Source organism: Cebus imitator, unplaced genomic scaffold (assembly GCF_001604975.1).
Source record: "Cebus imitator isolate Cc_AM_T3 unplaced genomic scaffold, Cebus_imitator-1.0 Scaffold313, whole genome shotgun sequence".
NCBI lineage: Eukaryota > Metazoa > Chordata > Mammalia > Primates > Cebidae > Cebus > Cebus imitator.
In genome coordinates this window covers 2,126,202-2,146,929 of record NW_016107628.1, presented here as the reverse complement: position 1 = coordinate 2,146,929, position 20,728 = coordinate 2,126,202, and the positions used below count along the sequence as shown (strand labels likewise).

At 41.2% G+C, this 20,728-nt stretch overlaps 2 protein-coding genes across 4 annotated transcripts; one reads left to right on the top strand and one right to left on the bottom strand.

Moving 5' to 3' along the window:
* The first annotated feature begins 636 nt into the window (after positions 1 to 636).
* CD1C (CD1c molecule) lies at positions 637 to 5,262 on the top strand. 2 transcript variants are annotated; one of them, XM_017503702.2, is made up of 6 exons: positions 637 to 1,319; positions 1,596 to 1,886; positions 2,586 to 2,864; positions 3,094 to 3,372; positions 3,701 to 3,794; positions 3,946 to 5,262. In XM_017503702.2, the coding sequence occupies exons 1-6, from the start codon at positions 1,259 to 1,261 to the stop codon at positions 3,965 to 3,967; spliced, it is 1,026 nt and encodes a 341-aa protein (XP_017359191.1). In that variant the 5' UTR covers positions 637 to 1,258; the 3' UTR covers positions 3,968 to 5,262. The 2 variants fall into 2 exon arrangements, with proteins under 2 accessions (XP_017359191.1, XP_017359190.1); XM_017503701.2 differs by having other exon boundaries at positions 852 to 1,319; positions 4,847 to 5,262.
* A 9,967-nt stretch (positions 5,263 to 15,229) lies between these two features.
* CD1B (CD1b molecule) lies at positions 15,230 to 19,343 on the bottom strand. Of its 2 annotated transcripts, XM_017503705.1 has the most exons (7): positions 19,241 to 19,343; positions 18,693 to 19,064; positions 18,109 to 18,375; positions 17,144 to 17,422; positions 16,667 to 16,945; positions 16,218 to 16,311; positions 15,237 to 15,536 (listed from the first exon to the last, which is right to left on the bottom strand). In XM_017503705.1, exons 2-7 carry the CDS (start codon positions 18,751 to 18,753, stop codon positions 15,515 to 15,517), a joined length of 1,002 nt encoding a protein of 333 aa, XP_017359194.1. In that variant the 5' UTR covers positions 18,754 to 19,064; positions 19,241 to 19,343; the 3' UTR covers positions 15,237 to 15,514. The 2 variants fall into 2 exon arrangements, with proteins under 2 accessions (XP_017359195.1, XP_017359194.1); XM_017503706.2 differs by lacking the exon at positions 19,241 to 19,343 and having other exon boundaries at positions 15,230 to 15,536; positions 18,693 to 18,859.
* Positions 19,344 to 20,728: the final 1,385 nt, after the last annotated feature.

The window sequence follows — 20,728 nt, the reverse complement described above, 5'->3', positions numbered from 1 at the left end:
GTGTGTTCATGTATTTACACATATTAACCAGCCAGGGTCACTGACGAATCACTGAATACTTCATATAAATTATTTAAATCAAATATTGACAAATGCTGCCCTTTATATACAATGCATTTTGATCAGATCACAAAATTTAACTTAAATATAGATTTCTGTGGTCTCCCCATGTATGAGTCCTCTTGAAAAAGCTGCATGTTCTGACTACCATAATCCTATACAATTCCATACAGTATAGAATTTAGTCCTCAGTTGAAATGCCTACTATTCTTCCAGGACTTCAAATTATGAATTTCCCAGGTGGTTAGGCAGTCAAATGCTTCTCTAGAGAATATAATTCTAAGTAGATTTATATCTGGTATTCTACACATTGAAATGAAAATCACAATGCATTTTAATTTTTTGTTTAAATGTCTTCTGCAGTTTAAAGCTCTTTGATAGAAGAGATTACAGTGTTAATCTCTGTATGTTTATATGCCTAGTAAGACACTGGTACCAACCATGTACTGTGTAATTTTTTAGAGTTACTATACAGATTAAGAGCAGTAGAAGGACTTCTTCATGTTTGTTAAGGACCTTTGCAATCTGAATGACTACAATTTTATCTCTAAGGATAATAAAGAGTAGATTGTAGTTTATACAGCCGCACAGGGAAATCCTGGAAGATAAAGCAAGATCTCAAATTTATAAAAGAATCAGTGAGAATAAGGAAATAAGAAAGATGGATCAAAAAGGGGTGAAATTGGAAAGAGAAAACTTTGAGGACATCCAGAAGGGGAAAACAAAGAATGGAGTGATAAGAAGAGGGGACACTATGGAGAGCGGAGGCAAAGTTAAGGGGAGAAGCTGGAAGAAATGTGATCTGTTAAAACAGGAACTGGAAAAAGAATGCGGTGTCTCCTTTTTATCTTACAAATGATATGCAAGTTTCAGAGGGATGAAGTGATTTTTCAATGCCACACACCACCTTGTCTAAGGTGGTTGGGGAAAGAAAGTAGATATGAAGGAGCTTAGTGGGAGAGCAGCTGAAATCCTGAGACAGGAGAATAACTTCAGTTCAGAGCAGGTGAGGAAATGAGAGGCTGAGTAGGAGGCCCAAGGTGGAGGGAAGCAGACTTTCTTAGCTGCTGTTAGTGGCTTGTAGGGAAGATCGTCTGTTGGTAGAAGGAAGTCAGAATATATATATAGAGGGGTAAGTTTGCTAAGAACAGAGATCAGCAAACAGCTTTGCTGAGAGAAAGGAACATCTGCAAATGACATGCTGTTTCTGCAGTTTCTGTTGCTAGCTGTTCTCCTCCCAGGTGGTGACAATGCAGACGGTAAGAACATCTCTGTCAGCTGCAGGGTTACATGTGTCTGGGTAGAGTGTGGCGGGCTTTCCCACGGTGGATCAGTGAAGATGCCAGAATGCTTGCCATCTGAGCATACCTATCTCCCGGTGCAGTTTACTGTTTTGAAGGATGGTGGCAGAGCATCGGGCTCTGTGTAAGGAACGTGTTATAGCAAAAGTAGTCATTAACATTTCTCCATGGTAACTGGTTCACTTTCCATTTCCTCTCCATTTTCCTTTCCTCTCTTTTTTTTTTTCCTTATAGAATTTGGCCTTCTTCCACCAAGAGCAGCCCCGGAACACGTCTCATTCCATGTTATCCAGACCGCATCATTTGCCAACCAATCCTGGGCACAATGTCATGGCTCAGGATGGCTGGATGAGTTGCAAACTCATGGCTGGGATCATGAATCAAACACAATAAGTTTTCTGCATACCTGGTCCAAGGGCAACTTCAGCAATAAGGAGTTCTTATACCTAAACGTGTTATTTCGTGCCTACAGCATTGGATTAATACAGGACATTCAAGCCCGTGCTAGTCAATATTCCGTAGAATGTAAGTTCAATCAACTAAATTATGGGAGTTCTTCAGAATGTTCTATTTCTGGGAAATATTCTCTCCTAATTTCTGGACCATTTCCCATTATCCCATCCCACCATAAAATTCTGCATACATGAACCTTTTAGGGAATATTCCAGATGTTGACTCCTTCAAATTTCCTAGGCTTTTGCTACTTTTGGAATATTTTTTTCTTGTGCTTTGTTATCTTCCTCCTGTGGTCTTCCTCTGTGTACTATGATCCAGAAGTACGCAGTTGTCCCACTCTGTGCTCGACTTCCTTAAAATAAAATCTTTTCCCTCATTCACTTTATTCAAAGATCTATGTCCACAGTTCAACAACCCTTCTGACTAATTTCATGCTTCATGCATGAACTGCTATCCTCACACCTCCCTCACACGGGCTCCCCCTTCACCCTATATCCTATATTATGTGGCTCACCTATCATTTTTCCACACCTTCCTCTGCCACTTTTTTGTTGTTGTTGTTGTTAATTCAAGGCATTTATCTCTTATTGTCCCCCTTCCCTATCCCCAACAATTTTTCTCTCTCGTTTCTGATCAAATATGTCTTTGGCTCACTCTCACACCCATATAAAACCTTCTTGCTTCACTTCCTGATACAGCCCTCGATTTTGTTATTGTTGTTTTCACTTTTTTGTTTGAACTACTTTTCTCATTCCTCCCTTCCTCCAGATCCCTTCGAGGTACAGATGAATGCAGGCTGTGAGCTGCATTCTGGAGAGAGCCCCAAAAGCTTTTTTCAGGTAGCTTTCGAAGGAGCAGATTTACTGAGTTTCCAAAATACAACATGGGTGCCATCTCCAGACTGTGGGAGTTGGGCCCAAAGTGTCTGTGATCTACTGAATCAGTACGAAGGCATTAAGGAAACAGTACATACTCTCCTAAGAAGCACCTGCCCCCGATTTCTCTTGGGTCTCCTGGACTCAGGGAAGATGTATCTACATAGGCAAGGTCAGTAGTTTCAGCTCCTTCATCTAAGATTTTTCTGTTCAAGTCCTGCCTCTGACCCTCCCACCCTTCAAACTTAGGACAAAAAAGAAGACAAGAACAGAGGGTTTGCTGGGTGATAGTTTCTTAGCAGCAGGAAAAAGATAACTGTGCATATTAATGTGGATGTGTGGATGTGGATGTAAGCTGTGTGTAAGTTTCTTCATCAGAATACTTTTTCTGCTCTCTGCAGTGAGGCCAGAGGCCTGGCTGTCCAGTCGCCCCAGCCTTGGGTCTGGCCGGCTATTGCTGGTTTGTCATGTCTCCGGCTTCTACCCAAAGCCTGTTTGGGCGACATGGATGCGAAATGAAGAGGAGCAACTGGGCACTGAATATAGTGATATTCTTCCTAATGCTGATGGGACATGGTACCTTCAGGTGACCCTGGATGTGGCATCTGAGGAGGCTGCTAGCCTGTCTTGTCGAGTGAGACACAGCAGCCTAGGAGGCCAGGACATCATCCTCTACTGGGGTAAGATTGAAGATCGGAAGTGTGAGTAGTGGTTCTTGAGCTTAGAGGGTTGGGGAGAGGAAATTCTGAGGATAGTAGACTTAGGTGAGGGATTGTAGAAAGAAATGAATAGGGTAATTTAAAAATAGAGGAGTAGGACCTAAGGGCACACCAATACTATAGGTTTAAGGGGAAGTGAGGAATCCGTCCTTGAGTAAGTTTGGGAACAGAGTGACTGAAGTAGGATAATTGATGCAACTCATCCCATGCACAGGTTAAGTAAGGCAATCAATAGAGGGAGTAGGATCAGCAGCGAGTTTAAAATGGCATCCATGTATCTTTCACGCAGGACACCACTTTTCCATGAATTGGATTGCCTTGGTAGTAGTGGTGGTGATCTTGGTGATTCTAATAGTCCTTGTATTACGGTTTAAGAAGCACTGGTGAGTTTTTGTATTTCCTCCTCTCCTCCCAGTTTCCTATTTCACATTCCATTTTTATCTCTCTTTGCTTTTATCTATTGGCTACACCACCTTATCTTCAGTTATCACCTCCAACTTATTCAGGGTTTCTCCCATTTCTGTTCCTTCACAGCTCATATCAGGACATACTATGAGACTCTTCCCCCGACTCCCCCATTGTAATAAGAACCCAGCAGCTCAAGAGCCTAAGACAACACAGTAATGCTATCCCTTCTACTATCCACTTAAATTGTTTCTCTTTCTGCCCAATAAACATTTGTTAATATAAACCAAGTTAGAGTTTAGAATGGCTTTCTTGGAATCTCCATGTTTTTAATAGCACTCAACCTTCAGAGCCCATTTCTGATGCCATTTCCTCCAACGATCTTCCTTGACCCATACTGAACACAGAGAACACTTCAACTGTTACGTGCATGCAACAGTTCCCACCCTGTGTTGCAGCTACTTGGGTCTTTCTCCTCACATTTTTAAGATTTTTGGAGGCAAGAATCATGATAAATGTGCCTTTCTTGCATATGATGTGCTCAGCGAAACACAAAACAAAACGCCATATCTAAGTTGGATTAACTGTCATGTTGGCAATTTTTCTCATTATATTCCTTCCCGATGTTGTTGTGGCATTTGAAATATTGATACTTCTCTTTTTGTGTAAATGCTTCATACCTAGAAGAGAAATTCTACTTTCCTTTAGCTCCCTCATTTTCTCCCTAAACTTTCAAGGAAATGTGCAGGCTTGCCCCTTGATACGCTTATTTTCTAAACACAGAGAGTTACAAATACAAATAGAGAGAGAGTATGCAAGTTATGCTTGATGATTAGTGGTGCAGATATGTCACAGAATGCTTAAGAAAGAGGAGCAAGAGAGTTGGGCCTCAGGGTTGGAGTGGGGTCAGGGCAACTGTTGCACTGTATATGGAAGACAAATTTCCTAAAGGAGTGTGCCATCTGAGATAGCCTTAGCTAAACTTTAGTCCCTTTAGGTTTCATTCACCTATTCAACTAATATTTTTTAGGTACCGATTTGAGACAGGCACATACAGCCGCTAAACTGGTGGAGGATAAAAAAATGAGATGGTGTCCACTCTCCAGAAGCTGCAGTGTTTGCTTCCCCAATCTGTCAATGTTTCCTTTTCATTGTTTTTGTTTCTTTAAAAATATTAAAATAAATTTTATTGATGTATAATTTACAGTAAAATTTCAGTCTTTTTAAGTGTATAAAACAAAGTTCCGTTAACTTTGACAATTTTATAAGCTCATGTAAACAAAATCACAATCAAGATGTAAAATTTCATAACCCCTCATACCTGTCTGTAGTCAAGCACACCACCAACCTGGCGTTCTTGCAAATACTGATATACTTTATGCCACTTAAGCATAAATGTGTATTTTCTATGATTTTATTAAGATGGAAATAAATATATATACTTCATATTGTCTTTTTTTGCCTTCAATTTGGCATATGGTTGTAAGTAATTCATGCCACTCAGTGTATTAGTAACCATTCCTTTTTACTTCTGAATAGAATTCCATGTATGGATATAACTTTTTTTGGAGGAGGAGGTGGCTTCCCAGATCTGGCAAGGTCTTTGTCTCCTTGTGCCCACTCACCCAGCTTGGGTTCTGCCTCCACTGCTCATGTCCTCGGCTCCAGAAGGCCCTAAGTGACTCTGCTGCACCCATAGTCACCCTGTGATCTGCAGATACTGAGAGATCACTAGAGATGATGCTAGGACACCCAGGAAATGGAAATAAAGCCAAAAGTATATACAATTAAACTTATTTTTGGGAGGAGAGACAAAATGTTTGACTAGACGCAGCCAGGAAGAGCTTCTCCCACCAAGAGATAAGACCATCAAGAAGAGCAGTATACTTTGAGCAGATCATTGGAAAGAAGGCATTGAAAGTGGATGGAGGGAGAATGCAGGCCCTGGGCTGAAGGGGGGAAGAAGCTGTGAACCCAACACAGGGTTGCCAAACACTAGGACTCGTTCCTGGTCCTCAGTGGCTTCTAGGGAAAGGGTGAGCTAAATAGGCATGAAGTCATCCGCTCTCACCATGAACCTCTGGAATCCTAGCTGCAGGAGACCCTGTGATCCACACAGACATTTGAGTTGGCAGGGAGAGCTGCTTGCAGAGTTGGCAGGGACAGGACTCCAGCTTCTGTGTAAGCCAGAGGGTTTGGTGTGAGAGCAGCTACAGTGGAGCATGGTTAGGAATATCCATTTCCCAAGGCTTGCCATGCTCCTCTAGGTGGCTTTGACCACGTTGTTGACTATCAGACCTGGACAGAACAGGGCTACCTTGCTAGTTGAATGGGGCTAGCCTGATCTGATCACCCCCATGTCTGCTGGCCTCTCCCAGGATCCCTGTCTGTCCATATCTGCTTGTAGCACAGCTTCAGATGCTCAACTGAGGCAATTCTCAGAGGCCACTGCCATAGCTCTTTCACTGGCTCACCCCAACAAACCACCAGAGAGCTTCTGCTGCTGGCCTCACATCAGTATGCACCTGCTTGCAGCAACCCCAACTGCTTTGCTGGCATGCACACACAGACCTCGCTGATTTGCCACCACTGGTGTGCACACATGCATGAAGACCTCACCACTGCTCCCCTGTCTACACTAGCCCACATGCGTGCATGTACCCTGCCACGCTACCATTCCTGGTGTACAGGTGCATGGAATGTGCTACCCTGCTGCCCTGCCACCACCAGCATGTATGTGAGTTTGTACCCCACCATACCCACTGCTGCCAGTACATGCATGTGAGAGGGGACCCCACTGCCACTACTCTTTTGCTGGCAGCACCCCCACCCCAACCATGGGAGTATTGTTTTAGTGAACCGGGAACACCTTGGCCCCTCTGGTGAAGCAGGGGCTGAATCTCAAGAGGCCAAAGAACAAGGCTCTGGGCCTGGTCCCAGGCCCTCAGGGTTAGAGCACATAGCCCAGGAGTGCTGAGCTGAGCCATGCCCACCTGAAATCATCAAGAAATAAAGCTAGCTGATTGAACCAAACTTACACCATAACTAAACCTTTGAGGGCATCAAAGAATATAAAAGCAAAAATCCCCATCCAAAGGACAGCAACTTTAAAGGTTAAAGGAAAGTCAGCCCGCATAGATGAGAAAGAACCAGTGGAAGAACTCAGGCAGCTCTAAAAGCCGGAGTGTCTTCTTACTTCCAGATCAACATACTAGTTCCCCAACAGTGATTGCTAACAAGACTGCAATGTCTGAGATAAGAAACATGGATTTTAGAATCTGGATGGTAATGAAAATCATGAGATTTAGAAGAAAGTTGAAACCCAATCCAAAGAATCTAAGGAATCCAGTAAAATGATACAATAACTGAAAGACAGAATTGCCATTTTAAGAAAGAAATAAACTGATTTGATAGAGCTAAAAAAATCACTAAATAGTTTTATAATACAATTGGAATATAAAAAGCATAATAGACCATAATGAGGGAAGAATCTCACAGCTCAAAAACCAGTTCTTCTAATTAACTCAGTCATACAAAAGAAAGAAAAAATAATATAGAAGGATAAACAAAACCTCTGAGTAATATAAGATTATGTAAAGAGACAAAATCTATACTCACTAATGTCCCTGAAAGAGAGAGAGAGAGAGAGAGAGAGATTGAGAATGCAAACAACTTGATAACATATTTGAGGATATTGTCCATGACAGTTTTCTCAACTTTACTATAGAGATCAACATTCAAATTCAAGAAGTTCAGAGAACCCCTGCAAGATACTATAAAAGACAACCATCCCCAAGATACGTAATAATCAGATTATCTAAGGTCAATGTGAAAGAAAAAACATTAATGGCAGCCAGAGAAGAGGAGCAGGTCACCTACAAAGGCAACCTGCAGACCTTTCAGCAGAAACCTTAGAAGCTAGAAGACATTGGGGGCCTATATTCAGCATTTTTTTTTTTTGAGACGGAGTTTTGCTCTTGTTACCCAGGCTGGAGTGCAATGGCATGATCTCAGCTCACCGCAACCTCCACTTCCTGGGTTCAGGTAGTTCTCCTGCCTCAGCCTCCTGAGTAGCTGGGATTACAGGCATGCGCCACCATGCCCAGCTAATTTTTTGTATTTTCAGTAGAGACGGGGTTTCACCATGTTGACCAGGATGGTCTCGATCTTTTCACCTTGTGATCCACCCGCCTCGGCCTCCCAAAGTGCTGGGATTACCAAGGCGTGAGCTACCGTACCCGGCCTCAGCATTCTTAAAGAAAAGAAATTCTCACCAAAAATTTCATATCCAGCCAAAATAAGATTTATATGTGAAAAAGAAATAAAATCCTTTTCAGCCAAGGAAATGCTAAGGAAATTTATTCCCAGCAGACCTGCCTTACAAGAAGTCATTAAGCGGGTGCTAAACATGAAAATAAAAGACCCTTACCAACCACCACATAAATGCACTTAACAGACCAGTGATGCTATAAAGGAACTACACAATCAAGTCTCCATAACAATCAGCTAACAATGATGACAAAATCAACTTTACACTTACGAATATTTACCTTGAAGATAAATGAGCAAAACACCCCACTTACAAGGCACAGAATGGCGAGTTGGATAAAGAAATGAGACCCTGGCTCATGCCTGTAATCCTAACACTTTGAAGCTGAGGCAGGCAGATTGCTTGATCCTATGAGTTTGAGATGAATGTAGGCAACATGGCAAAACCCTATCTCTACAAAGAATATAAGAAAATTAGCCAAGAGTGGTGGTACATGCCTGTAGTCCCAGCTACTGAGGAGGCTGAGGTAGGAGGATCACCTGAGCCTGGGGAGGTGCAGGCTGCAGTAAGTTGTGATCATGACACTGCACTGCACTTCAGCCTAAGTGACAAAGTGAGACTCTGTCAAAAAAAAAAAAAAGGAGAAAAAGAAACAAGACCCAACTGTATGTTGTCTTCAAGAGACCCATCTCACGTGCAAGGACACCCATAGTCCAAAAGTAAAGAGATGGCAAAAAAATCTGTCAAGCATACAGAAAAGTAAAAAGAGCAGGGGTTGCTATTTCTTTCTGTTTGTTAGTTTTCCTTCTAACAGTCAGACCCCTCTGCTACAGTTCTTTTGGAGTTTGCTGGAGGTCCACTCCAGACCCTGTTTGCCTGTATCACCAGCAGAGGCTGCAGAACTGCAAAGATTGCTGCCTCTTCCTTCTTCTGGAAGCTTCATCCCAGAGGGGCACCTGCCAGATGCCAGCTGGAGCTCTCCTGTATGAGATGTCTGTCGACCCCTGTTGGGAGGTGTCTCCCAGTCAGGAGGCATGGGGGTCAGAAACTCACCTGAGGAGGCAGTCTGTCTTTTAGCAGAGCTTGTGAGCAGTGCTGGGAGATCCACTGCTCTCTTCAGCGCTGACTGGCAGGAACACTTAAATCTACTGAAGCTGTGCCCACAGCCGCCCCTTTCCCCAGGTGCTTTGTTCCCCCAGGTGTTTTGAGATGGGAGTTTGATTTGTAAGTCCCTGACTGGGGCTGCTGCTTTTCTTTTAGAGATGCCTTGACCAGAGAAGAGGAATCTAGAGAGGCAGTCTGGCTATAGTGATTTTGGTGAGCTGTGGTGGGCTCTGCCCAGTTTGAACTTCCCAGCAGCATTATTTACACTGGGGGTGGGGAAGCTGCCTACTGAATCCTCAGTAATGATGGACACCCTTCCTCCCACCACGCTGAAGCATCCCAGGTTGCCTTCAGACTGCTGTGCTGGCATCATGAATTTCAAGCCAGTGGATCTTAGCTTTCTGGGCTCCATGGGGGTAGGATCCACTGAGCTAGATCACTTGGCTTCTTGGGTTCAGCCCGCTTTTCAGGGGACTAAATGGTCCTGTCTTGCCAGCGTTCCAAGCACTTCTGGGGTTTGAAAAAAAACTCCTGTAGCTAGCTTGGTGTCTGCCCAAAAGGCCACCAAGTTTTGTACTTGGAACCCAGGACCCTGGTGGCATAGACACTGGAGGGAATCTCCTGGTCTGTGGGTGGTGAAGACCGTGGGAAAAGTGTAGTATCTGGGTCACAGTCCATCATTCCTCTTGTCACAGTCCCTCATGGTTAGGGGAGGGACGTCCCTGACCCCTTGTGCTTCCCAGATGAGGGGATACCCCACCCTACTTCAACTCACTCTCTGTGGGCTACACTCAGTGTCCATGAGATGAACGAGGTACCTCCGTTGGAAATGCAGAAATCACCCATCTTTTGAGTTGATCTCGCTGGGAGCTGGAGACTGAAGCTGTTCCTATTTGGCCATCTTGCCCAGATCCCTCACTTGTTTCTTTTTATTTTTTTATTCTTTTTCCTTCTTTGGCTGTATTTCAAATAGTCTCTCTTTGATTTCACTAATTTTTTTTTCTTCTGCTTGGTTAATTCTGCTGTTAATTCTCTGTATTGCATTTCTTATTTCATTCATTGTATTTTTTAGCCCTAAGATTTCTATTTGATTTTTCATTACTTTTGTCTCTGTTAAACTTCTCTGATAAATTTCTGAATTGTTTTTCTTCTATTCATTTTGCTTCTAACAGTCAGAAGACTCTGCTGCTGTTCTCCTGGAGTAGACAGGGTCTACTCCAGACCCTGTCTGCCTATATCACCAGCAAAGGCTGCAGAACAGCAGCCTCTGTGTTTTACTGAAATTCACTAAGTTTCCTTAACAAGCTATTTTGAATTCCTTGAGAGATAATACTTCTCTTCACTTTAACGTTTGTCACTGGTATCTTGTTTTGTCTGTTTGGTGAGTTCATAATTCCCTAGTTGTTCTTGATGCTTGTGGAGGTACATTGATGTGTTTGCTTTGAAGAGAGGCATTTCTTTCAGTCTTCACAGTCTGGCTTTGTTTGTGCCTGTTTTTCTTTACTGGGCCTGTCCAGAATTTAAGCAAACCTGTCAGAGTCCATGACTTCTGCGGTCATTTCAGCACTAGAGGGAACTCTAAGCCCAGGTTCACTGTGAGTCTCATGAGGGCTGTCAGATTGGCATGAAGTCCTTATGTTGAAGGACTGGGGAAGACCCAAGAAAAGTACCCAATCTGTGTGAGGAAGCTGGCCAGGGACCTAAGTCCAGATGCCTCTAATTGGCTCAGATGGGTGCACATTTTCTGGTAGATCATTGTACATTTAGGACAATTCCCCAGTTGAATTCAGAGGTGATGGTTCTGAGACTGTCCCATCAGGATCTGCTGTGGAAGGGTGGCTGACAATCTCACCTCAGTGGTCCAGATGTGTGTACTTCCCAGCAGTTTGCTACATGGGCAGAGGAATTCCCTGAGTACAATGGGAAGGGCTGGAGCTAAGACCATGCATCCTCAGGATCCACTGTGGGATGGATGCTGGCAGCCCTCCCTAGTAGCTCAGGTGGTTACATAATCTCCAATAGTTCCATGTATGTGCAAGAGAATTTCTCAACTGCGGTGAGAGGAGCTGGAGCTGAGACTGTGTCTGATCTGCTTTGGGACGAAGGTTGGTGGTCCCATCAAGGAGGTTCAGAAAAAATGGGTAATTGCCTGGCTGTGAGATAAGGGTAAGTCTTTCTCTGGGTTGTGTGAGCAGTAATAAACTAAGATCACAGCTGAGTGGGTCTGGAGCCAAATTACAGAGCAAGTTTCAGATTCACTGCCAATATTTCACAGGCAGACGAGTTTTTCTGCCAAGGCACTAGTGTGAGTGATTCCTCCTAGACACATTGGTAGATGTTTTTGGTTCAAGACTCAAGGCCAAATGGGGCTGTAGGCAAGCCTTTGGTTAATGGGAATGTTTCCACGTTTGTATCATTGGCAGGTCTGTTATCTAGGTACTGGTCCGCAATCTCAAAACTGCCTACATAGGGCTTAGGTTCCACTGAGTTTTCACAGGGTCCACCCTGATTCCTGAGTCTTCCAAAGAGAGAATTTTGTCTGTGGATAAGTAAACGACTATCGGAGTTGGGGGATATGAGTGGGTTACCTCCTGTTCCACCATCTTTCTGACATAGTGTTTGTATTTCTATTCTGACTGTAACATGTATATTGTGGAATCAGGTGAATATATAATTACAATGACTCATTGGAAACCAAGATTTTCTGTGTAGGAGAAAAGTGAAGTAGAAGTGAGACTGCTGAGTAAAACATGTAGTTCTGAATTTGAAGTGGAAGTATAAATGTGAACTCCTGATGATATTTATCCTTAAAAAATTCCTACAGCCTATTTTATTTTTTTAGGTTTGCCCCCTTAGAAGGCCTAGAAATCAGGAATAACCTAGTAATTTCCATATCCACTAAAAAGGACCAGAGATCCTTGCTAATTTCCAGTGTAGGGCAAGAAGTTTCAGCAAGAGCCTTGAGCAATTTTGCCACATCAGAAAGTAATAAGAGTCTTTAATGACAGAGGTGTACTGATGAAGTTCAGGAAGAGTTGACTTGAAAAGGATCTCACTGTCACAGACAGGACAATTTGAGCTTCAATAAAACAATTACTGTGATAGATCCAAGCATTTCAAATACGCTGAAATTCATGGGTATGTAATTATGCAAAAAAGTATTGGTCACTTGGGGAGAATGCCATATAAAGCATTCATTCTCTTGAGAACTGGCAAATAAAGAGAAAGAATAAATTATTTGTTCTTTGATTTCCTCAAGGTAATAAGATAGTTACTGAGGATAATGTCTCTTTAGGAATATTCTAACAAATAATTGAAGAATGTTTAATACTTTTTTTCTTTAACCCCTAGGCTATAAGATGTGACCCAGGGCACCTTGAGGTCCCTGACTCATTTTCAGAGGAACCATAGTTCACAATAATTCTTAACAACAATTCTTAAACAGGCTATTTAAATTTTTAGTTGTATTGCTCTCATGATTGTAAGTTGTTCTCTAGAGACTATGTGGAATATAATATTGCATCAGGTTGGATGCCAAAGCAGAAATGAAAATGTAGGTGTTTTCTTATTAAGCCAGAAATGAAAGAGAATTGCCAAAATACAAAATAAATAAATAAATAATTGCAGCTATAAAGCCACACTTCTGACTACAGAATTGGAAAAAAATTAAGAATAAAGATGTAACTTTTGTTGATATGTAATCCATGTTTAATTGTAGAGACGTTTATAAATATTTTAATTATTAGTTTTTACTTCTAGGATATATCTAGCAATCTGGACAAACTATATATATATATGTATACACACACATATATATATACACATATATATATATGTATGTATATCTATACACACACACACACAATCTCCATGTAAACAAAATTTTTTCTGGTAATCTCAATTATTTTTTTTATTGTGGTGAAATTCAAATACATAAGATTTACCATTTTTGCAATTTTTTAAATGTACAATTCTGTGTTCTTAAGTACATTCACACTGTTATGCCATTCTCAATAACTTTCACATGTGTAAAATGTTTAAAAGTTGAGACCTATTAATCTAGTAATGAATGAAGACCACCAAACATTATACACCTCTTGTGATATATACATAGTATAATAAAACCTGAATCTGATCACATCACATGTCAACTGATATAGAGTAAATAAAGAGGACAAAGGGTCATGTTAAATGGCATTATAGCTATGTAATCAGCAAAATCCAAACTGGATGATTTTACAAGAAGAATGAAGCTATTTCTAGGATAAAAATGAGAGAAGAAACCTACAGATTACAGATTTATGGAACATACCAACTAATTTTAATGCATGAATCTTATTTTTATTGCAATTTAATGAATAAAATGTTTAAAAGCAATTATGAGACAGTTGGAAAAAATTTGAATGCTGACAAACTAGATATTCAATGATATTAAGAAACCTTTAATTTTGAGATTTCATAATGTCATTTTGGCGCATGTTAAAAAAGTCTATATATTACAGAAAGACAAGTTGAAATACTTAAGGAAGAAATGATAGAATATCTGAAATTTATTTTAATCACGAGTTGATAATTATTTCAAAACTGTCTAATGAGCAAAGGGTTGTTTTTATACTGCTTTCTTTATCTTTTTATATACAAAATTGTTAATTAAAAAGCTGAAAAGGAGTCATTCTTTGCCTCATGGTCTTAAGCCACTTGGTAGCTGGTTTGGTTATCAGATTAACTGCTGCAGGGTCATAGTGCTTGTAGAATTACTACAAGCACAGTTCAAGTAACTCTTATTTTACTTATTAATGGCTCCAAAGTACAGGAGTGGTGGATGCTGGCAATTTTGATATGCCAAAGAGAAGCCGTAAAGTGCTTCCTTCAAGTGAAAAGGTGAAAGTCCCCTACTTTATAAGCAAAGAAAAAAAAATTGTATGCTGAGGTTGCTAAAATTTTCAGTAAGGATGAATTTTCTATCCGTGAAATTGTGAAGAAGGAAAAAGAAATGTTTCTAATTTTGCTGTTGCACACCTCACACTGCAAAAGCTACGACAGAGTGCATGCATGTAAGTGCTTAGTTGAGATAATTAAGACATTAAACTTGAGGGTAGAAAACACAAACAGAAATGTGTTCCAACTGATGACAATTAGGTTTAGCCCTATCTGCAGGTTTTAGGCACCACTGGGAGTCTTGAAATGTGTCCCCTGTGAATAAGGGGGAATGACTGTATTTTAATATATTGGCCAAAATAGCACAAACACAAACACATGCACACACTCTCACAGAAACAGTTGGGAAGCCCTCATAATTCGAGGCTGAAGATCTTTTTCTGAAAGTCGTTCATTCAGAAGTTATAATCATGAGTGATTTAAGGTTTACCAAGGTAAGGACCTTTAGAGGAAAATCTTAAGGTCCCAAAAAACCACTGTTGAGGGCTATTAATTTGGGAAGAAAAAGAGTAAGAGTAGTAAGCCAAAGGTGGTTTTCTTCAAAGGAGTTTGGAGCAGAAACAAAGAAAGCATAACATTTTTTGGCTCAGTGTAAACTATTTCAGCAAGAGGAGGAGGAACTACTATGTCAACTAAAGAGAGAAAAAGGAAGAAGTTAGATGACTCTGAAAGAAAACACTTAACTTGGCAGTTACAGCAACTCAGATTACTTTTACTGAGAAAATGAATTTGCAGCTAAGAGATCTTGCCAGAGATCCACAAATAGGAAACACTGTCCTCAAGGAACTTACAGATAGAAGGAGAGGTAAAACAAAAATAACTCCAATGCTATGGGTACAGAGCAAGTGGGTCTCTGCATGGTTCCTTTTATTATAGCACTAGAAAGGGCTCGCTGGAGGAAGAAACATCTCAGCTGAGCCTTGAGGGCTAGAAAGTCATCCAGGCAGAGACAGAGAAGAAATTACATCAAAAAAGCTCTACATCTCTACAAATACAGTGATCCTGGCATAATTATATTTGGTTTACTTTGACAAATGATATTTAACCAGAAGCAAAAAAAGAAGTTTTAAAATAGGAAGACAAGGTTAAGTCACTGCTAAGTCATACATATTATATTTCATTTATTTTGAGACACACTCTTTCCAACATTTTAATGTATGTAAAATCTGTGTGGATCATACTGTTAATACAGTCTCACAATAAATTTACAGTCTTAAGTACTTTTTTCTGCTGATGTTTTAAATTATAATTTATTTAAAAATATAGGAAAACTCTGATTTCATCAAATTTGATAATCATTTGATGAAATGTGATAAGATTGACTCGGGCTCGTATCTTGGGCTTCTTGGTACTTATTCCAAATGGGAGAGGAGACATGATGAGGGCTCATGGGATATTCTGATATGACCTGTTAAAAACAGAAGAACAAAAGAGCTCTACATAAGAGATATTTGTACATCCACGTTCATAGCAATATTATTCATGATAGTTAAAAGTGAAAGCAACCCACGTGTCCATAGACAGATGAACGGATGAACAAAATATGTTATATGCATATGGTGGAATATTACTCAGTTTTAAAAAAGGAAGGAAACCCTGTCACATGCTACAACATGGATAAACCTCGAGGACATTAAACTAAATGAAATATGACATTCACGAAAAGACAAATGCTTTGAGATTCCACTTATATAAGGTACCTAGAGTAGTTGCATTCATAGAGACAGAAAGTAGAAGAGTCTTAACCAGGGCCTAGAGAAGAGGGGGAAATGGGAACTTGCTGTATAATGAGAATACAGTTTCAGTCTTGCAAGACGGAAGAGTTTTGAAGATTGCTTGCACAACAATGTGAATACACTTAACACCACTGAACTGTACACTTAAAAATGGTAAAGATGGTAAACCTTATGTTATGTGTATTTTAACAGAATTAAAAAAAAATGTTCACATAAAAGAGATGGGAGTTTGGGGAGAGGGCATGGTAAAAATATTGAGGATAAACTATTTAAATAGATAAAATGGTAAAAAAGAATGGAAGGGTGGACAGAGAAGAAATATTAGGAAAAAAAAAACCACACCCACAACTCACCGGCGCCTTATATACCATAATGCAAGGCATAGCAAAACGATCAAGGAAGGCACCATTATTGCCCCGATGATCGAGCCAATGGAGGTGGGGTTTCCTGGCAATTGAGAGACAACAAAAGGATACCACTTCACATCCTATACACAGATCGCTTGGCCCTCCTTTGCCCACCTCCTTCCAATGTATGGTCATCTCCAACTTCTCTCTCATATTCCTGGACACCATAGATCCATCCTTTGATCTTCTCTACCCAGTTTACAGGTCCTTAATTCCTACCTTTTTGATAACTTGGATTATCTATTTTTACTTCTGTTGGGATTGGGGTCCTGGAAATCAATCAACCTCTTTCTCTCCCTCTTTCACCTCTCAAGCTCTATCCTTCCCCAGTGCCTCCCTCTATGCCTAAGGATCACTTCCTGGCATTTCCGGCTTGGGTCCCCACTCTTTCTTACTCCAGTAGAGGATGATGTCCTGGCCCTCTAAACTGCTGTGCTTTACTCGACAAGACAGGCCAGCTGCTTCCCCAGCTGGTACATCCAGGGTTGCTCGGAGATACCATGTCCAGTTAGCATTGGGCAGGACGTCCCCTTGCTGAGTGCCCGGCTGCTCCTGCTCACCCCGCATCCACATCACCCACACGGGCTTTGGGTAGAATCCTGAGACATGGCACACCAGCAGCAGACGGCCAGGGCCAGGACTGGGGCCACTGGACAGCCAGGCCTCAGGCTTCACTAAGGCAGGAAGGGGCAAAGAAAGTGTGTCATGTTATAACTCGAGTTCTAAGGTTATGGACTTAGAAACCTACAAACTTGAACAGCGACCCCACTGACTCCTTTGGGAACCAAATAACTTGTTAATTAAGCTCCTGATATCTTCCTACTCTTGATCTTAGAGGAGGTGGTGGGAAGTGAAATAAGAGCAGAACTCACCTTTTCTTTGCAGATCTGCTTTTCCTGCATTGAGGACGCCCAAGAGGTATCGGGGGCAGGTTTTATAGAGGAGAAGTCTCACAATTTCCATGATACCTTGATATTGCATGATTAGTGCGCAGATCTTCTGTGCCCTGCTGCCACCTTCTGGGGAAGGCACACATGAACCATTCTTGACACTCAGGAAATCCCGTCCTCCTAAAGCTCCCCTTAGGAAGCTTACTATGGCTCCTCCAGAATGTAGTCCACAGCCTGCTATGCCCTGGATCTCAAAGGGGTCTATGCAGAAGGAAAACAGAGAGCAAGTTATTAAACATAAATAAGAAAGAAAGGCATGAGAAAAGAACCTAGGATTTTAGATTTTGGTGGGGATAAAGTTCTTGGGTGTAAACTGATAACGAGCTAAAAACTAATTATAACATTTAGACATTTTCAGAAACAAGAGCATTGGGGAAAATATGCATGCTATGAAAACAAAGGTATGTGATAAAGGTGTACAGTGAGCAAGAGGGGAGAGGAGAGGCAGAGTGTGGTGCAGTCAGGAGTGTGGCGCAGTCAGGAGTGTGGCATTCCAGAGTGAGCCTGAGGTTCCCAGCAAGAGGAGGATGCATGGAGGAGATTATTGAAGAGATGGATTAGGGGAGAAAGCCACACATTAGATGACTGAGGCACAGGATAGGAGAAGTAAGGGCCCTTGAGGAGAAGTCCACACAAGACAAACCAGCAGCTGGTTATAAAGTGGGAGCCTTATTCCGAGAGTAAGAGAAGAGTGCAGAGGTAGCAAGAATCTAAAATACGAGGTGTGAAGGTGTGAAGCTGGAGTGAGAGACTATTCTAGAAAAGTGTATGCATGGAGTTGGGTAAAATAGAAAGGAAGGGAGAAGGATCAGAGAGAGCAACACCTTGCAAAAAAGAGAGAAAAGAGAGCGCTTGAGAATCTTCTCAGTTCAGTGGACTGGACTCACATTTCATCTGGAAATCACCGGCAAAGTCCTGTACTTCTCGAGCGAATCCAAAGAGGTAGACTCGGAATATCTCCACTATCTCAGCAACCTCCGTATCACTAAAGTTACCTTTAGACCAAGGCTTCAGGAATATGGCAGTGCCTGAGTCACTATCCCAGCCATGAATCTGCAAATCATCCAACCAGCCTGAGCCTTGAGTTTGTGCCCAGGTACTGTTGGTAAAGGACGAGGTCTGGATGACGTGAAAGGTGGTTGGCCCCTGGAACGCTGTGAAGAGTGGAAAAGCAGATGGTAAAGATAAATGGAGAAGCAGGAGTCAATTAGGAAGAATGGAAATGAAAATGATTCAGAAAACAAGAACTTGGAATCTAAAGAACACATAAAGTCTGACACATTTGACTGCCTCAGGGCTTCAGGCTACAGTCTCAACCACGAGAATGGTTGAAGAGGGCTGGAGACAGAAAGACCCAGACCCTTAGTGTCCAATTGCACCTAGGAAAGTGCTGTATGCTTTTTTTTTTTTTTTTTTTTTTTAAAAATCCAGACCCCTGCAGCAGTGCTGGGAGCTGCCAGAGTTATCTTACCATGTTCACTGTCACCACCGGGAAGGAGAACAGCTAACAGTTGAAATGGCAGCAGCAGCATTTCACTGGGAGATGCAACTTCTTACTGGCAGAGCTGGTATTTGATCTCTAATTTCAGCAAACCTTTTCCTCAGTGCCCTGTAGTGACTTCTTCTCTCTTCCAACTGACAAATCTCTTCCTCATCCAAATTGCTTTTCAGAGAAAAATGTGCCTCCCACAGCTCTGAGCCTCTTACCCCTCCTTTTATTTCTCTCAAGCCCTGACTTTTAGACTCTCTCTGACCTCCCTGATTTCCAGCTGCTCTCCCTGTCCTCAGCTTCCTTCAAAGCTCTTTAGAAAAGCCCCCATATGACTCTGAATTTTCATTTCACCTTCCCAGTTCAGTGGACTGGACTCACATTTCATCTGGAAATCACCAGCAAAGTCTTGTACTTCTCGAGCAAATCCAAAGGAGTACACTCGGAATATCTCCTCTATCTCAGCGACCTCCTTATCGCTGAAGTTACCTTTAGACCAAGGCTTCAGGAATATGGCAGTGCCCGATCACCTTCCTTAGCCTTTATTCCCACATCTGTAGAATAAGACGGCGATATTAAACAACTGCTAAGCTTTTAGTCTGCTTTAACCTAGGGATGCTTTCGGATTATCCACTTAGTCTTTCCGCTTCCCAGCTGTCTTATCTTCCCTGGCAATCTGTTACTGCCTTTCCCAATGTTCTCAATGTCTTTCTTATAGTGTCCTCATTGTCTGGTGTTCCTGACCTCACATTCTAAGCTGACTGTGTGTGTGTGTGTGTGTGTGTGTGTGTGTGTGTGTGTGTGTGAGAGAGAGAGAGAGAGAGAGAGAGGAGAGAATATTCACTTACATAAGGGCAAAACATTTAAAACATTGCCTGTACTATAGAACTACAACCCAAATGCCAGAATCAAATAACATAAAGACTGCAGTTTATAATTCAAACAAAATTATATTATTTTTTTCTGGGAAAAAATATGACAATTGCTACTAGTATATGACCTTCTCTTCAGGAGCTTTGACCTATGGGGTTTTGAGTAAAAAATATTCATGAGATAAACAGAACTCTAGGAGCTATGCTATGTGCACCTCCAGCCTAAGCCAAAGACAACTTTTTGGTTTAGTGGTAGACCTTTTTTCTTCTTTTATAATATCTCATAACGGCTGTCTACATTTGGACCTTCATATCACCACATGAGGTATTAATAATAAAGAGGTCGCTATTTTTTTTATACAAAACGTTCAGAGATGTTTGTTTTAAGATGTCACTTCCTATCTTCTTGTATGCCCATGAAAAATTTTAAGAAGAATTTTTGAATTTTCTCCAATTAGGAAAAAGTCACATATTTGCATAGATCTATAATATCATGCAGAAATGTAGTGGCAAACAATTCCAAATGTAGAGGTTTGTCACTAATTCTATCATGTGGATAAGAAAATGCAGAGTAAGTAATGTAGTGTTCTCTATTCCTGGGAACAAATGGTTCACAACATTAATAAGACTAGCCTTCATCCAAGATTATCACTGCCTAATTGGTAAATACAGGGTAGCTCTCCAAATTTCAATCTATGTCTCTCTTACAATATTTCCGGACTCCAGTACGTAACAGAATTGAATCCACTTTTTGGATAACAGCCAGACAACAGCAGAGACTCAACATTGGCTGTCACTGACATGAACATTATTATTTTTGTCTTATAAGCTTTTTATTTTGGGTAGAACGCCCAATACAGAATTCAGAAAAAGCTGGTAGACAACCTGAGCTATTTTCCATTAAAATGAGTGAATTCTTGCAAGACTTCCAGAATTGAATTGATACAAACTACATCTGAAGTGTTCCTCATTTAAAAAAATAATCCAAAAGAGTTAGTAGGTAACATGTGCAGAAAGCTGAAACTGGACCCCTTCTTTACACTTTAGACAAAAATTAACTCCAGATGGATTAAAGATTTAAACATAAGACCTAATACCATAGAAACTCTAGAAGAAAACCCAAGCAATACCATTAGGACATAGGCA

Coding starts and splice junctions, on each gene's coding strand:
- CD1C (XM_017503701.2), top strand. CDS start 1,259: ATGCTGTTTCTGCAGTTTCTGTTGCTAGCTGTTCTCCTCCCAGGTGGT. Junction 1,320..1,595: donor AGGTGGTGACAATGCAGACG/GTAAGAACATCT, acceptor TTTTCCTTATAG/AATTTGGCCTTCTTCCACCA. Junction 3,373..3,700: donor GGACATCATCCTCTACTGGG/GTAAGATTGAAG, acceptor TCTTTCACGCAG/GACACCACTTTTCCATGAAT.
- CD1B (XM_017503705.1), bottom strand. CDS start 18,753: ATGCTGCTGCTGCCATTTCAACTGTTAGCTGTTCTCCTTCCCGGTGGT. Junction 18,376..18,692: donor CGGTGGTGACAGTGAACATG/GTAAGATAACTC, acceptor CACTCTTCACAG/CGTTCCAGGGGCCAACCACC. Junction 16,312..16,666: donor GGACATCATCCTCTACTGGA/GTAAGAAAGAGT, acceptor CTCAATTGCCAG/GAAACCCCACCTCCATTGGC.